We start from the raw sequence: 20219 nt of genomic DNA on the forward strand, positions 1-20219 counted from the left end.
TTAGCCTGGAATTTCCTATTTTGCCAAGGATAATAGGAGAAATTGGACCCCAAATATTGTTGTCCAGTTTGTCCTGAGTACGCTGATACCCCATATGTGGGGGTAAACCACTGTTTGGGCACACGGCAGGGCTCGGAAGGGATGGCACGCCATTTGGCTTTTTAAATGGAAAATTAGCTCCAATCATTAGCGGACACCATGTCACGTTTGGAGAGCCCCTGTGTGCCTAAACATTGGAGATCCCCCAGAAATGACCCCATTTTGGAAACTAGACCCCCAAAGGAACTAATCTAGATGTGTGGTGAGGACTTTGAACCCCCAAGTTCTTCACAGAAGTTTATAACGCAGAGCCATGAAAATAAAAAAAAAATTTTTTTCTCAAAAATGATCTTTTAGCCTGCAATTTTTTATTTTACAAAGGGTAACAGGAGAAATTTGACCCCAAAAGTTGTTGTCCAGTTTCTCCTGAGTACGCTGATACCCCATATGTGGGGGTAAACCACTGTTTGGGCACATGCCGGGGCTCGGAAGTGAAGTAGTGACATTTTGAAATGCAGACTTTGATGGAATGCTCTGTGGGCGTCACGTTGCGTTTGCAGAGCCCCTGATGTGGCTTAACAGTAGAAACCCCCCACAAGTGACCCCATTTTAGAAACTAGACCCCCCAAGGAACTTATCTAGATATGTGGTGAGCACTTTGAACCCCCAAGTGCTTCACAGACGTTTACAACGCAGAGCCGTGAAAATAAAAAATCATTTTTCTTTCCTCAAAAATGATGTTTTAGCAAGCATTTCTTTATTTTCACAAGGGTAACAGGAGAAATTGGACCCCAGTAATTGTTGCGCAGTTTGTCCTGAGTATGCTGGTACCCCATATGTGGGGGTAAACCACTGTTTGGGTGCACGTCGGGGCTCGGAAGTGAGGGAGCACCATTTGACTTTTTGAATACAAGATTGGCTGGAATCAATGGTGGCGCCATGTTGCGTTTGGAGACCCCCTGATGTGCCTAAACAGTGGAAACCCCTCAATTCTAACTCCAACACACCCCTAACCCTAATCCCAACTGTAGCCGTAACCCTAATCACAACCCTAACCACAACCCTAATCCCAACTGTAGCCGTAACCCTAATCACAACCCTAACCCCAACACACCCATAACCCCAACACACCCCTAACCCTAACCACAACCCTAATTCCAACCCAACCCTAGCCCTAAGGCTATGTGCCAACGTTGCGGATTCGTATGAGATTTTTCAGCACCATTTTTGAAAAATCCGCGGGTAAAAGGCACTGCGTTTTACCTGCGGATTTACCGCGGATTTCCAGTGTTTTTTGTCCGGATTTCACCTGCGGATTCCTATTGAGGAACAGGTGTAAAACGTACCCGCGCGGTATTTTCCGCACCATGGGCACAGCGGATTTGGCTTTCCATATGTTTACATGGTACTGTAAACCTGATGGAAGTCTGCTGCGGATCCGCAGCGGCCAATCCGCACCGTGTGCACATAGCCTAATTCTAAAGGTATGTGCACACGCTGCGGAAAACGCTGCGGATCCGCAGCAGTTTCCCATGAGTTTACAGTTCAATGCAAACCTATGGAAAACAAAAATCGCTGTACACATGCTGCAGAAAAACTGCACGAAAACGCAGCGGTTTACATTCCGCAGCATGTCACTTCTTTCTGCGGATTCCGCAGCGGTTTTACAACTGCTCAAATAGAAAATCGCTGTTGTAAAACCGCATTGAAATGCGCAGAAAAAACATGGTAAATCCGCCATAAATCCGCAGCGGTTTAGCACTGCGGATTTATCAAATCCACAGCGGAAAAATCCGCAGAGGACCAGAATACGTGTGCACATACCGAACCCCTAACCCTAGTTCTTACCCCAACCTTAGTGGAAAAAAAAAATTATTTTTTTTTTATTGTCCCTACCTATGGGGGTGACAAAGGGGGGGGGTCATTTACTTTTTTTTTTATTTTGATCACTGAGATAGGTTATATCTCAGTGATCAAAATTCACTCTGGAACGAATCTGCCGGCCGGCAGATTCGGCGGGCGCACTGCACATGCGCCCGCCATTTTTGGAAGATGGCGGCGCCCAGGAAAGAAGACGGACGGTCCCCGGGAGGCCAGGTAAGTATAAGGGGGGGGGGGGGGGGAGATCAGGGCACGGGGGGGGGGGGGGGGGTCGGAGCACGGGGGGGTGGATCGGAACACAGGGGGGTGGATTGGAGCACGGAGTGGGGGATCGCTGTGCGGGCGGGTGGATCGGAGCACGGGGGGGGGAATCGCTGTGCGGGGGGGGGGATCGGAGTGCGGGGGGGTTTGATTGGAGCACGGGGGGTGTGATTGGAGCACGGGGGGAGCGGGCAGGAGGACGGGGGAGCGGAGCACAGATCGGGGGGCTGGGGGGGCGATCGGAGGAGTGGGGTGGGTGCACATCAGTGTTTCCAGCCATGGCCGATGATATTGCAGCATCGGCCATGGCTGGATTGTAATATTTCACCATTTTTTTAGGACAAATATTACAAATCGCTCTGATTGGCAGTTTCACTTTCAACAGCCAATCAGAGCGATCGCAGCCACGAGGGGGTGAAGCCACCCCCCCTGGGCTAAACTACCACTCCATAAAAAATCAAAAAGCACAAAATATGAACGGCACTAGGTGTAATCGCAGCAGGTGGTGTAGCCGCAGCCTGAGGATTCCACTGCAAGACTCCTATTGCACGTGTATAGTCTGCAATGTTCGGGTGGTGCTCAGCATAAAAAGCAGTGAACAAATATCCAAGGAGAAAAAGGAAAATGCGGCACTCACCCAGGTAGATTGCGAATCAAAGTCCTTTATTCATCATAACATAACAACGGACATAGTAAGGGGAGGCGGCTGGGAGAGATCAGCGGTGCGGGGAGAAAGAGCAGGACTACGATCGTTTCGCGCTTGTGCGCTTCCACGGGTCCAACGGATCATTATGATGAATAAAGGACTTTGATTCGCAATCTACCTGGGTGAGTGCCGCATTTTCCTTTTTCTCCTTGGATATTTGTAAACTACCACTCCCCCTGTCCCTGCAGATCGGGTGAAATGGGAGTTAACCCTTTCACCCGATCTGCAGGGACGCGATCTTTCCATGACGCATATGCTGCGTCATGGGTCGGAATGGCACCGACTTTCATGACGCAGCGTATGCGTCAAAGGTCGGGAAGGGGTTAAAGGGAACCCGTCACCAGGCAAAAGTGGCCAGTTCTTGGTCATATTTTAGTCCGGCTGCTTTCCTGAGTATTCTTGTTCTTTCATGCAGTTCTGGAGATTTTGCCTTTTTATTTAATATGATTTTAAACAAAAATGTTATCATCAGCAGCAGAAATTAAGCAAGCAAAAACTGATCACTTTTTTGATCTGGTGACAGGAGTGGATTAAACTCCGGTATCTGACAGAACGCACAGGCAAGAGTGGCTCCAAGAGTTCAGAAAAAGGGAGACTGAATATGAAAATTAAAATACACATGTAGGTAGTATGCAACTGCAATGTGTGAAATTAAATAAAAGATATCCTCTACTAACAACACGCGTATTTATGGATAGATTGTGGACTCATCGGTAAAGATACATGCAAAAGAAGGAAGAACCGAGGATACAAGTCCAATTGTGTAACTTAAAAATATACAACTTTGTTTAGTCAAATACATTAAAAGGTATGAGGAGAAAAAGGAACTGGTAGTAGAACGGATGCGATTTCAAGAAAACACAAAAAATGTATAATTAAGGACATATACTTAATAGTTACTATAAGTAATAAACATTGGTATAAAAGTATAAATCCAAATGAGAAAAGAAATTTGTTAAAGTGCAAGTGTGCTATAGCTGACATTAGTATAAAGATATCAACACACTGTTTATTGGCCATTGGTCTATATCAACGCATGCAGGTAATAATAAAGGAAGCATAAGTACTTGAAAAAAAGTGTTTGAAAAAAGCTGCATGTGCCAGTGTATATATAGGGAATACAATATCACAAAGGGAACATTATGAAAAGAACATACATGGTATATGTCATAAGGATTACCCCAGGGCTATATCCTATAATATACATAACCTAGAACCCTTGGTGGACTGTACCTGTATAGCAGAGGGAAATGAGTGTGGCGATGAAGTGTCTTCCTCGACGCGCGTTTCGGCGTCTGCCTTCGTCAGGGGGTCTTTTTGGGAGATGGCAGCCATATTGTTCTAATAACCCCTTTAGATGATTAAATTAGTCCAAATATGTAAGGTTAGAATGGGACTACAGCTGCGTTTGTTACTATCCTGTAATAATCTCATAATCTGTTCTAACTATAGGGATTTGTAATCCTGCCCTTTGTGTGTTTGCAGGTCACTTTCTTTTCTCTTCTGGTTTATTTCATTTCCGGTTTTGGGTTTTTGTTTTGCAGCTCCGGTCATCAATCGGTACAGTAGAAGAGTGTCAGGTGAGTGTCCGCATTGCTGACCTGATTATAGCTGTAATGGCATCATATGGGGGCAGGTCTGGAGTCCTCCACTCATGCTTATCTGTTTCTCCTATACTTTGTGGCATACAGGTTACTTTTACCAGAGATGAGCAGATATTCTTTGGACCCTGGTCCAGCGGTTATGTTATTAGTCTGTGGCTGCAGGTCAGGAGTTCCTCGGATCCCAAACCTGCCGGCATCCCCTACGCTTCTGATTAGTTGGCCTGGTGCATGATATCGCAACAATGTCCTCATGCTGGGACTACAAATCAGAAGGGGTTCCAGCAGGTAGGAGGATGGTCTGAGGACCCTCATCCACCAGTCACGGACTACTATCCTATCCGCTGCACCAGGGTCCTGAGAATCAATTTGCTCATGTCTATTTACGTTTACGCTCTATATACCATGGACATACGCTGTCATTGACTCCCATTGCAAAAAAAAAAGTATTTTTTAGAAGATTCCAACGTTCCCCCTCCATCCTGGTCTCCTGTGCTGGACTGGCCAGTAATAACAGACTTGTATTTTTGGCTTTTAATGCAGTTTTGCCACATAATTTTCTTGTAAAGGTTTTGAATTTGCTGGTTATTCTTTAGATGCTTGAAATCCATTTCATAACGTTGGCAACTTTCAGCCCGATTTTGACCTTGCTGAGAAAATAGTTTCTTGGCACTCAAGGCCGATACAAAGGGAAAATATCAGTCTGTTCTGTAGAATCCTGAGGTCATGATAACAGCTGGAGTGACCTTCCATTCCTGCACGGCCTTCAATAAAAGAAACAAAACAAAATAAACACACATACCGCAAAGATGGAGACACTCTCCTGCTCACTGTGGTGGAGCTCCTTCTATCAGCGGTCTGTTAGTGCGACCCAACGTGTTCATGGGACATTATTTATGGTCCTGTCCTGGAACGATTCTGATTAAATGCACATCTTGAGTTACTAACGAAGGGCTACAGCAGACAAATGGCGGCAGAGCTCATCCAGCACAGCAAGACCCAGCATGTGGTTAAAGAGCAGCTAAACATCTGGAAAATCACATTATAATCAGTACACCACCATGTGGCAATACCCGCACACTGCCGATGTGCTCGCTGTCGGATTTTATTTAATCCCCATCCTGTGAGCCTGACCTCGATTGGTATCCGCTCAAGTCATGTACATGTGGTATGTGTCCACGTTCAGGATTACATGCGGATTGAGCACTGCGCACAGCTCAGCCTTCAACCCGCAGCGTCCAGATGTTACAGCATAGTGGAGGGGATTTTATGAAATCCCGTCTCCAATATGCGTGTGAACACGCATCCAACGGCCCTGCGTTTACGGACATGCAGCACGTCTTTTCAGAACGCTGCATGTCCGTTTTATTGCGGCGATGCTCCGTCGCCGCAATGTAAATCACAGGGCCCTATGTATGGGGTGCAGAGATTCCGGATGTGTGCAATGAACACATCTGGAATCACCGCGCGTACAGAATGGGGCGGCGCTTTGGGCGGAGCAGGTTTTCCGCTCCGTCCAAAGAGCCGTGATTACGGACCGTGGACACGCACCCTTAGACATTAGAGGGAACCTGTCACCCCCAAAGTCGATGGTGCGGTAAGCTCACAGTCATCAGGGGCTTATCTACAGCATTCTGTAATGCTGAAAAGGGGGGAGGAAATAAATCCAAAAAAGATAACCTTTTGTCTTTATAATAAGATTGCTTTATTTAAAGTGCAAGGCAAGAGGACAGTGATAACAGGGTCATCCAATAGTGCATAAAAACAATTGGTACGTACGGGACACTAGGAACACTGCCTGCTGACCCAGAGTAAGGAAACTCTGATAATTGACATATAGGGTCAGGGTTATAAGATCAATAGGGGGCATAGCCTATGTCACAATATGTCACCAAGAATGCTTGGTCTGGGGGAAAATGTGTGTAAATGGGTTAGTAACTGGCTTAGTGATAGAAAGCAGAGGGTGGTTATAAATGGTATAGTCTCTAACTGGGTCGCTGTGACCAGTGGGGTACCGCAGGGGTCAGTATTGGGACCTGTTCTCTTCAACATATTCATTAATGATCTGGTAGAAGGTTTACACAGTAAAATATCGATATTTGCAGATGATACAAAACTATGTAAAGCAGTTAATACAAGAGAAGATAGTATTCTGCTACAGATGGATCTGGATAAGTTGGAAACTTGGGCTGAAAGGTGGCAGATGAGGTTTAACAATGATAAATGTAAGGTTATACACATGGGAAGAGGGAATCAATATCACCATTACACACTGAACGGGAAACCACTGGGTAAATCTGACAGGGAGAAGGACTTGGGGATCCTAGTTAATGATAAACTTACCTGGAGCAGCCAGTGCCAGGCAGCAGCTGCCAAGGCAAACAGGATCATGGGGTGCATTAAAAGAGGTCTGGATACACATGATGAGAGCATTATACTGCCTCTGTACAAATCCCTAGTTAGACCGCACATGGAGTACTGTGTCCAGTTTTGGGCACCGGTGCTCAGGAAGGATATAATGGAACTAGAGAGAGTACAAAGGAGGGCAACAAAATTAATAAAGGGGATGGAAGAACTACAATACCCAGATAGATTAGCGAAATTAGGATTATTTAGTCTAGAAAAAAGACGACTGAGGGGCGATCTAATAACCATGTATAAGTATATAAGGGGACAATACAAATATCTCGCTGAGGATCTGTTTATACCAAGGAAGGTGACGGGCACAAGGGGGCATTCTTTGCGTCTGGAGGAGAGAAGGTTTTTCCACCAACATAGAAGAGGATTCTTTACTGTTAGGGCAGTGAGAATCTGGAATTCCTTGCCTGAGGAGGTGGTGATGGCGAACTCAGTCGAGGGGTTCAAGAGAGGCCTGGATGTCTTCCTGGAGCAGAACAATATTGTATCATACAATTATTAGGTTCTGTAGAAGGACGTAGATCAGGGTATTTATTATGATGGAATATAGGCTGAACTGGATGGACAAATGTCTTTTTTCGGCCTTACTAACTATGTTACTATGTTACAATAGACCAATGTGCAAAAGCGCCATCTGTCATACAAAATAATGCGATATTTAACATGTCATTCAACATAGCGTAATAGTAGCAGGCTACACAGCAATAGAAAAAGTAGTTAATACATCACCCCAAAGTTGGTACTTAGCAGGTACAGCGTCCCAGTGTCCTCCCCTGGGAGAGGAAAGTACTGCAGTGACACCAGTGAAAACAGCAGAGCTCTAATGCGTACGAGATGCTAATATATCTAGGATAACCATGGACTGGTGGAGGTCCCAGTATAGGGCTGGGGGGTGGTAACGTCTAATCATGGTAATAATAATAATCTTTATTTTTATATAGCGCTAACATATTCCGCAGCGCTTGACAGTTTTGCACACATTATCATCACTGTCCCAGATGGGGCTCACAATCTAGAATACCTATCAGTATGTCTTTGGAATGTGGGAGGAAACCAGAGTACCCGGAGGAAACCCACGCAAACACGGAGAGAACATACAAACTCATTGCAGATGTTGTCCTGGGTGGGATTAGAACCCAGGACCCCAGCACTGCAAGGCTGCTGTGCTAACCACTGAGCCACCGTGCTGCCCATGGTACATTTTCTTTAAAAATTGTCAGTGCCTCAAACTCAGGAATAAACCAGTTTTATTTTCTCCTCCAATTAGTTTGTGCTGAAGCCTTTAACCCAGATGAAGATGAGGAGGACACAGAACCTCGGGTAAATCTAAACTCATTCTTTTCTACGTCCTGTAATTTTTATGTTGATTTTGTGCATCGATACATGTCGGTTTTATTATTTTTCTCTTCCTTGTACTTCATTCTTATATTTTTATCTTTAGATAGTTCACCCGAAAACAGATGAGCAGAGATGTAGATTACAGGAGGCGTGTAAAGATATTCTTATCTTTAAAAACCTCGACCAGGTAGGATTTCACATCTTTGTATATAAGTATAGCACATCACCCGAAACGTTCCCTCCGTGTCTTGTCTGCGGTGCACACGGACCATATAGACCAGAACAGCGCATGTAATAATGGGCAGCTCCTGCACCCGTCTGCACCGCAGATCAGTGCTCATAGCGGCTCAGCACACAGCTCTATGTAGATACTTGGTGCCCTGTTTCTGGCTCCATCGATGGTTCCTGTATAACGCTGCCGTACATTTGATCTCCCCGTTTAGGAGCAGCTCTCTCAGGTTCTTGATGCAATGTTTGAGCGGAGAGTAGAACCTCAGGAACATGTGATCGACCAGGGGGACGACGGCGATAACTTCTATGTTATTGAGCGGTAAGTTGCTCTCTAGCCTGAGGTAATGAACGTGTGACGGGGTTTCATTTCTTGCAGCAATTTCTCAGTCGCTGTTGCTAGAGATGTAATAACAGATTCTGAAACTATAATAACTTGGTCTCTTTGACTTTCTTCTCCAGGGGGCTGTATGACATTTTTGTAGCTAGAGATGGACAGTCCCGCTGTGTAGGAAGATACGATAATCATGGCAGCTTTGGTGAGCTCGCCTTGATGTACAACACTCCGAGGGCTGCTACGATTGTAGCCACAACTGATGGAGCTCTGTGGGGGCTGGTGAGTAAAGAGATGCTGGCTATCTGAGGTGGTCATATCTGACTTACTAACCGCACGTGGCCTCTATGTCCACTATGTCCAAATACTGATGGTATCTGTAACACAGACCACAAATCTTCAGAGAGGAAATTGTACAGATCCCTGAGATCAGGTGGAGAAGTAAAGTCATGGTGGCCACAAAAGCACCAGAGGCTCCTACAGGTGGCATCTGGGGCATTCTTTACATCTATATTTTTTTAGATTCGGTCTTTGTTCCTTAGATCATCCTAACTGTAAAGGCTTAGGACACATTTTGAAAAAAAAAAATGTATGCATTATACAGATTGAGCTTAAAGAGAAATGCATTTGCCCTCTGCAGCTGGCAATGTTTACTTTCTAGCTTTTTTTTAAATTTTTATAACAAATGCCTGTAATCAGCAGGAGTCCTAATTGTGCCGGGGCATGAGAGGTTAATGCATTGTGGACGGTAACGTAGACTTACAGGACTTGTGCCAAGATTTAAAGGACCACTCCAGCGAGTTTTTGCCCGCTCTGTTAACAGTCAGTAATATGTGTAGTATGTGCCTTAACATTCTTACCTGTCTCTGTCTTGTTTTCAGCGCTGCTCCGGTCCGCTCCTGCATTATGTGATTGCAGTTTTCCTGGCTGTGTTGCTGTTCATTCCCTTCTCAGAATAAACCTATGAGTGCTTTGATCTAAGGCTACTTTCACACTTGCGTCGTGTGGCATCCGTCGCAATCCGTCGTTTTGGGAAAAAAACGGATCCTGCAAATGTGCCCGCAGGATGCGTTTTCCCATAGACTTGTATTAGCGACGGATGGCCACACGTCGTGCACTGGATGCATTGTGTTTTGGCGGACCGTCTGCACGAAAAAAGTTCAATGTAACGTTTTTTCGTACATCGTGTCTGCCATTTCCGACTGCATGCACGGCCGGAACTCCGCCCCCTCCTCCCCGGGACTTTAGAATGGGCAGCGGATGCGTTGAAAAACTGCATCCGCTGCCCACGTTGTGCGCAATTTTCACAACGTGCGTCGGGCCGAAGCATTGCGATGGCCCCGTACCGACGCAAGTGTGAAAGAAGCCAAGTCGCATAGACTTGCACTGAGAAAGTGTCTTCCGGGCCACAAAGAAATATTGTGTCAGTCGGCTGGTCACAACTGCGATCAGATGATTCAGGTGGGGACCAGAGCTTTGCTGGAAATGGCAGAAGGCTGCAAGCGGTGAGTATTTTAATCCATGTGCTGTACAAAATTACTGATTGCTAACAAGGGTGTAAAAAAAAAAAAAAAAAGCTGCTGGAGTGGTTCTTATCTGAAAATTCTAGGATGGGGTAACTTTTTCTGATCGCTGTGGGTCCAGCAATAGGTGTCCCAGATGGGTCTCTGCGGAGCTGCTACCATTGCTCTGGCCCCCATGGTTGCAGCTGTATACCTGCACAGCCGGGCATTTAAGGGTCTTTGCTCTTATTGTAGCTATAGGTTAACCCTATACGTTCAATATTGCTACTGCCCATTACATTGTGCCAGAAGTGCATCCTTGCTGGTATTGTGTGCCCACGGCCTCACCTCCTCCTGCTACCAGAGGGGCGGGTTGTGTTCTGCAAGTGAACAGTAGATCCATTGTATTCTTACCATTTCTGTGTGGAATCGGAATGAATGAAGTGGTTCAGTTTCTGCCATTGTGGAGGAAAGCCTTTGTTAGCGGCAAATGATCAGACACGGGACAGATTGGTACAAGACTGGCTGGAGGGTGATGTCCCGGTGTTTCCGAGGAATTTAGACCTTATCCCGGGAATGTTAATGTTGGTAGTCTCCACTTTATTAAACCATGTGGTCTTCATAGATGAGGTCTCCGCTTATTAACAGCTCGCTTATCAGCATACCCCAGCCTGTTACAATAATCTCATGGATTTAAAGTGTGTTGTCAAAGGTGGAGCTTCACTTGACATCCCCTGTGGTGGCAAGTTCCAGCCCCTCGCAGCGATGCAGCCACTTAATAGGGCACCAGTGTGCAGAATCATCATTAATGGGATGGAGGAGAAAAACCGTCTGATATTCCACATCAGGAAATGATGTATAAGCTTGTGGGCTGCGATGGGGGGTCACCTGACGGGACTTGTGTGATGGAACAGAGCCACCTGGTGGATGACTAATGAAACTACCCTTATAACAGGACGAGAGGCTGCAGGATGTGATGCTTCCAGCATATGTAATATTTTCTTCAATTTTATCAGGTTCCTTTTCTTGTATAAATGCTTTAGGCAACAGTCCTGTATGTACAGTAATAAATACAGGTCACCATAAATCATGTTGATTGTCTAGATCTGTAGGCTCTACAAAAGAAAATAGAGGTTGTACATTAGTTTAGAAAATTCAGCATTTTTGTGTGTGTTTATATATTATGTATATATAATGTGTTTTTATTTTCTTAAACAGGATCGAGTCACTTTCAGAAGAATAATTCTGAAAAACAATGCCAGAAAAAGGAAGATGTATGAGATCTTTGTAGAATCTGTGCCCATTCTAAAGTCATTAGAGGTGAGACTCGGTCACTTATCTTCTACAGTGCGCTCAATGATTTCTTTCATTGTCCACATTAATTTTTTTTTTTTCCTCCCAGGTTTCTGAGCGAATGAAAATTGTAGATGTAATAGGTGAGAAGATTTATAAAGATGGAGACCGCATTATCGCACAGGTGAGAGCCGTCCACCTTTGCACCTAGAGCTCGGGAGAATGAGGGTCATCTGCGATCCTAAGATTGTGTTTTATTCTGCAGGGTGACAAGGCGGACTGCTTCTACATCGTCGAATCGGGAGAAGTAAAAATAATGATGAAAAGCAAGGTGAGCGGGGGAGGGGTTATTTCTTCTATCCTCTGCCAGAGAGAAAACATACAGCACGCTATTATGGTGTAATTAAGGTCCCTCATTAATAGGATTGTTTGTTTGGCATTGTTCTCTTCTGTATCGGGAGGTAAACGGTGCTCGTGACATTGACCCAGGCATGGTGCTAATCTGCTGCCTATTAGTCCAGTCAGATGTGGATTATCACACTTTGTGCACTCTATAAAGTCACTTTTATTCCTTTGGAAACTGTATTAGGGGAATGAACACTATGCTAGCAGTCCATGGAGTTTTCTCATTGTTTTATATCCGTCCCTCGTCACAATTATGTCTGCCAGAAACTGATGTCAGATTAAAGTATTTCTTGGACCCCAGGACGGTGCGGTGACGTCGCTTGTAATGTGCTGTTCTCCTCTTTTAGACAAAGTCTGGCCAAGAAAGCAACCAAGAAGTGGAGCTCACTCGCTGTAGGAGAGGCCAGTATTTCGGAGAACTTGCTCTCGTTACCAACAAGCCCCGCGCTGCCTCTGCATATGCAGTAGATAACGTCAAGTGTTTAGGTAAGAACCGTGAAAGATTAAATGTGCACACTTCTGCTTAATGGTGTTTGATATTGATGATTTAAGCTTAGGATTTCTCATCGATATCAGATCTGTGGAAATCCGACATCCCCAGTGATGAGTGGTTATTAGCTGTAGCCGGATATAAACCGTTTACGGAGCCGAGCACCACTCTAGTAGCCGTACATGACTTGCAGCTGATAAGAGTGGCTTCGGGGTATTGAACCCTTATTGATCTGATTTTCATGAGCTATCCTATGATTTTTCTTCATGTTGTGTCCAAGGTTTTCGTCGGGACAATTTCTTCTTGGAGATTTTGATCCAGATGTTAATAGTGCCGACCCCCTCGGGTGTACTTTTTAACAGTGCAGAGGATGAGCGGATCCGGCAGGAGAGGAGTCTGATAGTTTATATACACAATGTCTTTAAGAAGCATTGGAGGTGCATAAAACCTTAGAACACTCATTCTGATTTGATGGATTTGTAACAATTGGAAGGAGCCACTTTCAAAAATTCTTGGATGAGTCTGTGGTAGTCAAATATATTAGGAGGGCTGGCCAGGGTGATGAGGAATATTAGAACGGTGGTGTCAGATTTTGGTGACTGGTGCCAGGCTAACTATTTTTAACTAAACCTAAAGAAAACTAAGGAGTTGGTGGTGAACGGTGGAAGGTTCTCTTGTCACTATAGCTGGTCAGGAAGGTGGAGCAGGTGGACAGTTTACAAATATTTAAGGGTCCGCTTGGATCGTAAACTTTATTGGAGGTGCCATAATGAGTAGGTTTACAACAAGGGGATGAGCAAACTGTGCGTCTTACAGAAGCTAAGGTCGTATAATGTGTACATCACAATGTTAGAAAAGTTCTACCATTCCGTAGTGGCAAGTGCCATCCTTGGGGATGTTTAGAGCGGGTGTCTGATGCTAAGAAGCTTATCGAGAAGGCAAGCTCAGCTGTTGGCCGCCATCTTGACACTTGAGGAGGTAATGGAGGAAATCAACCTTAACACACAAGTTATATGAGCACCTTACTACGGAGCACCTTCAGTAACCGTCTAATCCTACTGAGGCTACTTTCACACTAGCGTCGGAATCTCCCCGTCGCAATGCGTCGGGCAGAGATTCCGACGCTAGCGTTTAACGCACTACACAGGTGAGGTGCGGGGAGGTGGGGGCGGAGTTCTGGCCGCGCATGCGCGGTCGGAAAAAGCGGTCCGTCAGGAGCAAAAAAGTTACATGTAGCGTTTTTTGCTCCCGACGGTCCGCCAAAGCACGACGCATCCGTCGCACGACGGATGCGACGTGTGGCAATCCGTCGCAATGCGTCGTCAATACAAGTCTATGGGGAAAAAACGCATCCTGCAAGCACTTTTGCAGGATGCGTTTTTTCTGCAAAACGACGCATTGTGACGGATTGCAGAAAACGCTAGTGTGAAAGTAGCCTTAGGTGTAAGAAGGAAAGATGCAGGAAATCTTGTGCTGACTGCTATGGGAATGTATAACCATCACCGGAGTGGAAAATCCGCCAAGGGTCTATAACCTGTGGATAATTGTGTATGAGCGTGTGTAATCTGGTCGGAAAAATCGTAATGGATGACCTTCTGTCAATTCTACGTTTTTTTTGGTTTTTTTTAAGTGATCCATGTTCTTGTTTGTTGTGCTGCTGTGATACTTTATTGATCTCAAGGGAAATTGGACTATCGTATTATTTTTATATTCTGTTTTCTAACTTGACGGTGCACAACGTGTAACCAGTTAGTAGATTTAATGGGAAGGTGAGATTTGTTCTGTATACCATTTATTTATTTTTTGTGAACTTTTTTTTTTTATATATAGGTTTCAAAAAAAGTTAGTCACTCTTGTGGTTGAAATGGCTGATAACAGAGAATAGTAAATTGAATTAAGAGAACAATATATTTATTGTAATCTGTTTTTTTTTCCTTTCTCAGTAATGGATGTACAGGCCTTTGAGCGATTGCTGGGCCCCTGCAAGGACATTATGAAGAGAAACATCACACATTACGAGGAGCAGCTGGTGGCGTTATTTGGTTCTAGTATGGACCTCCGGGATCCCGGAAAGTAGGCACCTTGTTACCTCAGTGCCTTCTCTGTTCAAGACAGACACAAGCCTCCTGTCAGCTGTAAAACAAGGGACAAAGCACCGCCATGGACAGACCCTGCTGCTGTCGTCTTGGGCATTTTTTTTTTTTTTTAAATATTAGGAAACAATTTACAAATGGAAGAATTCAGCACCAGAGGCTGGGGTAGAAATCCAATCTGTGCGATCATTTTGCTGCTGAGATCCCATTATAAGACCATCTATAAATGTGCCTTTTATAAAAAAGTATACTGCACTGCTCCAGAACGGGTCTCCGCATAAACCCCTGCAGACCCCCAGCTCCCTGCTGCTCCACCGTCCCTACGGGCTCGTTGGGTTTGCTTAGCTTTGTGACTCTCAATTTTGAGTCAAGTTCCCCCTGCCCCTAATTCCTCTCCCACCACATCCACCTTTAATACTGATTTGTTTAAAAGGGAACCTATCGTTTTCAAAAACTTGACCCACGTCAGAAGCTTCAATCTGTAGGAACCAAGTGCTGAGCCCCCACAATGCGGCAGAAGCGCACAGCCTGGTATTGGGCCTGTGGATGTATGGGCTTACCTCTCACCGCACCAAAGGGGCACGGTGCTCCTCTAAGCACTTCTGCCACTTAGTTTCACCACAAAGATCCTCTCCGATTTGGACTTCTGACATTTCCATTTTATGAAATGATGGTTCCCTTTAATAGCTCTTTGTTAAATACTAAAATTACCACCTTATATGTTAGCACTTTTTTTTTCCCACTTTTCAGATTTTATCAAGTCAGTATTTTAGCAGACCTTCCCCCAAAGGCCAGAAACACAAAACCATCTGATAAGAGGAAACCAGTGTTTTTATATGATGTTTCCCTGTGACGTTGTCTTACGGCCGTGACTTTGTGCCACCCGGTGGGGGTCCTGCATCCCGTGGAGCGCAGTGACGGCTCTGCTCATCCTGCAGGGGTTGGCGTACTAGTTTTAGAACACTTTTAAACTTGAAAGTATTTATTAAAGTCAGATTGCTAGCTCTCCCTTCCCCCGTCCTTGGTTTTTGTACGGTACGCATTTTATCTGGCAGGATTTGTTACTCCGTTTTCACTGCATTCCTCTTTATTTGTCCCCCTTTGGGTCAAGTATTAATATAAGTAATAAATTTGCATTTTTTTTGCGTCGCACTGTGCAGTATTTCCAGGAAGCGAATTCCCCGCCATATTGTCTCGGGTTAGCTGGAGATGATTGGTAAAGGCTCGGGTGCTGACATTACAGGTAGTGAGTAGTCACTATTACATAAAGGTGAAGACTGTCCCTGCCGTGGTGACACTGTCGGCACTGACCCCATAAGATGGGGCGCACATGTTCTTGCGCTTCTCTGATGGGATCTCTTCCTCCTCGTGTTCCTAAGCTGCCTGACTGCATATTACAATTTTCCCTAGTGCCTTATGCAGACTTCCAAGCCTTTCCATTTCTTTGTTAGGCTTCTTCAGGATGTAACATAGACCGGCGACTAAGAGCCAACCAACTAGTGCATGTAGTACTGAAAATGCAGTCGCGGAGCTTAGGACCACCATATTCTGTCCCGGAGAGCTTAGGAGTATTAATGAGGTACGTGGTGACCCTCATGTGCAAGGATTGACAGTCGCAACAGACTTTAATGTTGTGGCCAGCTTGCCTCTCCACTTAAAGGGGCGCACCAGGAAAACTAATACTACGTCATGTTCAATGCAGGAGCATGACAGTCCTTGTGTCCACCCTTCCCAGACACACCTGCTTATTTTTTTATTCCTGGAGGACTCCTTTGCTAACATTCCCTTGTTAAAAGAGAAAAAAAAAACTTAATAGAATATCCCTATAACCGCAAATGCATCTGTCAGCTGCCGTGATAGACGTGTTCACACTCCGCATTGCTTTCTGCACGTTTTTTTTTTTTTTTTTACTTTGCAGTCTTGTGATTTAATTAGTTGGGGACACGACGGCTTCAGAAACACCAGAGAGGTCAATAGGGAGAACTCAGCAGCAAAAAGTCTCTGGGGGAGGGGAAACGTCGGCCGTTCTTGCTGTTGGTGGAAGGAGGTTTTTTTTCTTATCGATTATTTTTTATTCCCCCCCTTTAGGGTTCACACGTTTTCCTGGCCGACCGCACTTCTGTTTTTTTATGTCACCGCACAGATTTCACATTTTAACAATTTAATATATAAAGTTTGCTCTTGTTGAAACACAAACTGTTCTGCACAGATAAAAACTTACAAAAAAAAAAAAGAAAAAAATTACAACTCTGAATGTCACCTTCATTCTTCTCCTGTTTTCAGATGAACTTGTGATTCTTTTATTTTATTTTTTTTGTGTTTATCGACGTGTATGTAAACAAGTTTTGCCAAAATAGTTTTTTTGGGGGGAGGGGGAGAGGGGCATGTTAAAATTCCATTCAGCTCCAGGGGGGTCTTGCAGCGTTGGTTTCGCTGTATTTTCCGCTGCAGGATGTTTTTACCTGGTCACCGTTCTTTCTTTCTCCTTGAGGCCTTCCTTTTGGTTCATAGCGATCGTTTTAGTTCACGCTACAGGGCTATATTGAGGGATGCGGGGATGGCTCCGCGTATTCCGTAATCTTACTGTGCGTTTTGAGGGGGAAAAAAAAAATAAAAGTGGAAATGCACTATACTATTTTTTACCTCCCCCAGTTTGCTTATTCCAACACACAACTGACTTTTTGCCTAAAAGAAGCTACCTCAAGGTGTTAAGTGCTTTGCGAAATGATCTCACCTGTGAATGCGCCCCCGTGTTACTACTGCTCATTTCTGTGTTGCATTGATCAGTACCTGTCATTAGAGCACAACGCAGGCGGCCATCGGGGCTAATGCACTGGTATTTGGCCAATGAGTAGGGGGTCTGATCACCGGGGCAGATTCGCTTTATGGACAGAGTTCTTTGGTACAGTTTGTGCCTGTTTAATAAGGGGTTGACCGGGATTCAAAATCCTGGCCGATGTCTTCTGAAGATGGCGCCACATCTGTCTACAGGGTTGTGCGCGGTATTGTGACCTCTACCCATTCACATCAATGCAACTGGTCTGCAATACCTGCCACCACCCATAGAGATGCGTACTGCTGTCTTCTGAAGAAAGCGGCCATGTTTTTTTTTTCCCCCATGCTTCTGGACAATTCCTTTAAATCGGGCATCCTCCATACTGATGCTATTGTAAAAATGCTAACTATGACTACTGGGGCAACTTCGGGGGGGTGGGGGGTGAGGCGGCTGTCGCTTTGTGCACATTGCAAGACATCGTTTCCTTAAAGGGATTGTCCAGTAATCTATAAACACGGTTGTCTACTAAAACAGCGCCACCCATGTTCCCAGGTTGTGTGTGGTATTGGACCACTTCTCTTAAAGGAAATGAGGCTGAGCTGCAATATCTCACAACCTGTGGACAGGGGTGGCGCTGGTTTTTGTAGGAAGGCAGCCATTTTTTTTTAAACTCTTAAAGAGACAGCTGTGGTCAGCTGACTGCTTTTTGCCCTTTGAAAGTTGGGTGTCATTCCTAATTTAAAGGGGTCTGTCCTGGTGATTTTCCACTAAGTTGTAGCAGATTGATGGCCGACGTTGTCCACTCCCCGCACGATGGCTGCCTACACCGCGTGCATGTGACTGACCCTCTTTAATAAAAGAAAAAGTTTGGTTCTGTTCTGGGATTTTCATGTCCTTTTCACTCCACTCCAACAGTATTTACCAGAGAAAGGGAAGCGATGGAGAATCCTCAGTATTGAACTTCCTGCGCCGTCATGTGACCGCTCCTTTCCGCGGGATTTCTGCGACTTAAGTTTTATTAATAAATGGCAAAATTCTTATTGAGTCGTCTGGTCCATGGTCTTTCAACTCCTCTGATCTCTGGATACACTGTGCGACGGGGTCTTCGGTTTGGGGATTTTTGGGGGGTTTATTGAATGCGGTGTGGTTGCTCGGCTCCCTGTATAGTTGTGTGCCATTTTCTGACACATTTGGGTATGCAATGTTTGATTATTAAAATAAAGCAAGATGAAAACTTAAGGTTTTGTCCTTCATCCCTCTGGCTCTTAACCCTTTCACTGATGAGGGGAAGAACTGATGTCGGTCTCGTATGTGAACATCTGATGGCGACTTTTCCGAGCTGGCACAATGTGAAGCAATTACCAAAAGGAGAAAAAATGCCTAAAAATGACATTTACTTCTGCTTGTGATGAATAAGCACCGATGGGACCTGTGAGCAGAGCAAGAGGCGGCCGCCTGTCCGTACATGGCATCCCCTTCACCATATGTTAGAGCCCTGCACCCAGAGGAGGCCAATGATGGGTGCGATTAATGCAGATGCCCCTGCCATTCGGCAAAGGACGTATATTTGGTGCTCAATTACCCCTTCGTATTACAGAGGACACAACTTGCATCATTTAATGTGGTGTGAATCAATTTACAGTCTTGTAAAAGTTTTGCTATGAAAAATCTGCTGCCTGCCCCCACGTGCACCTACTGATAGGGTTGCTTTAGATGGGCTGATCGGTGGTCATCTGAATGTGCTATTAGCATAAGTTGATGTTAATGTTTTCCTTTTGCGTCCTGTCCGTCAGCACAAGGGTCTGCGACGGGTGACGCATCAGTCACTGAGATGGCGTGTGCTCCCTTCTGCGATGTGCACAGACCTAGTCTCGACCTCTAATTGCAGACATGACTTCTCTGATACTTTCAGCGCTCATCTGAACGTAGACTTCTACTGCCATTTTGAATGACGCCTGCTTTTCATCACACCCAGCTCTCGGAGAAGGTAAGAACGAATGCTATCTTGTTGATTTCTATAGCTTTGCATCTGGCCCTTTCTTATCAAAGCTGCAAAATATTCATTAGCTTGTTAACTTCCAAAGCAAAATGAAAAAACCCTTTCTGTGTCATGGGTAAATTCCCAATCCCTGTGTTTATTTAACCCTTCCTGAAGCATGATCTCGCAGATTGTGGTTCTTGGGGGTTCTCCCCTGTTCAGTCCTTTCATATTCCCGAAGGATAAAGGACCTTTGCTCATGTGACCATAGTGTCACTAAAGGTCCTTCTACACGTCTAACTTTGGAAATCTCGCTTATGAGGCAGTTTCTGGCTTGTAGAGGCTAAATATCCTTCTGGAGATGGAGTCCCTGGGCAAATGCTTAGTTTCTTCTAACTCCGCACACTTTACCTTGTATGGAACCTAAAGGGAAATTTTGACACCACTGAGCCCAATAAAGGTTCCCTCAATATCCAGACCTGCATGTAACAAAACAGCTGCCGATAGACTGTACATGCACAGAATTGGATTTTTCCATAATTAGAAAAAAGTTTCCCAAAAAGAATTATCCCCAAAAGTTAAAAATCCATTTAAAGAGAATGAGTTGTCAGAAAATGACCTATTTGTTTAAATCAGGTTTTGTTTTTTTGCTAAAATGTATTTTTAAAGCACCACTTTGGTAGTTATTGTTTCCAGTCCCATTCCACCATCTTGTGACTGCAGCTTGTGACTGATCGGAAGTCAGAGTTAATGGTCACAACCTCTTAACGTAAGTCTGGCACCCTCATTCTGACTTTCATAGACTTGCATTGAGAAGTGACTTTTGATCCATCCCACAAACACTGGAGTGATCCAGTAGGTCACAACTAGCAGAAC

General features: G+C 44.9%; 1 protein-coding gene across 1 annotated transcript in view; it reads left to right on the forward strand.

The window, feature by feature from the left end:
* Window positions 1–18604, forward strand: part of PRKAR2A (protein kinase cAMP-dependent type II regulatory subunit alpha) — a 38983-nt gene extending 20379 nt beyond the window's left edge. The window contains exons 2-11 of the mRNA XM_069736330.1: window positions 4432–4467; window positions 8174–8226; window positions 8348–8431; window positions 8688–8794; window positions 8935–9088; window positions 11527–11628; window positions 11711–11785; window positions 11867–11932; window positions 12354–12492; window positions 14440–18604. Coding sequence (XP_069592431.1) covers window positions 4432–4467; window positions 8174–8226; window positions 8348–8431; window positions 8688–8794; window positions 8935–9088; window positions 11527–11628; window positions 11711–11785; window positions 11867–11932; window positions 12354–12492; window positions 14440–14573 — 950 coding nt within the window. The 3' untranslated portion in view covers window positions 14574–18604. The remainder of the gene's footprint in view (window positions 1–4431; window positions 4468–8173; window positions 8227–8347; window positions 8432–8687; window positions 8795–8934; window positions 9089–11526; window positions 11629–11710; window positions 11786–11866; window positions 11933–12353; window positions 12493–14439) is intronic.
* Window positions 18605–20219: the final 1615 nt, after the last annotated feature.

This window comes from Ranitomeya imitator, chromosome 8, assembly GCF_032444005.1.
Source record: "Ranitomeya imitator isolate aRanImi1 chromosome 8, aRanImi1.pri, whole genome shotgun sequence".
NCBI classification, from domain to species: domain Eukaryota; kingdom Metazoa; phylum Chordata; class Amphibia; order Anura; family Dendrobatidae; genus Ranitomeya; species Ranitomeya imitator.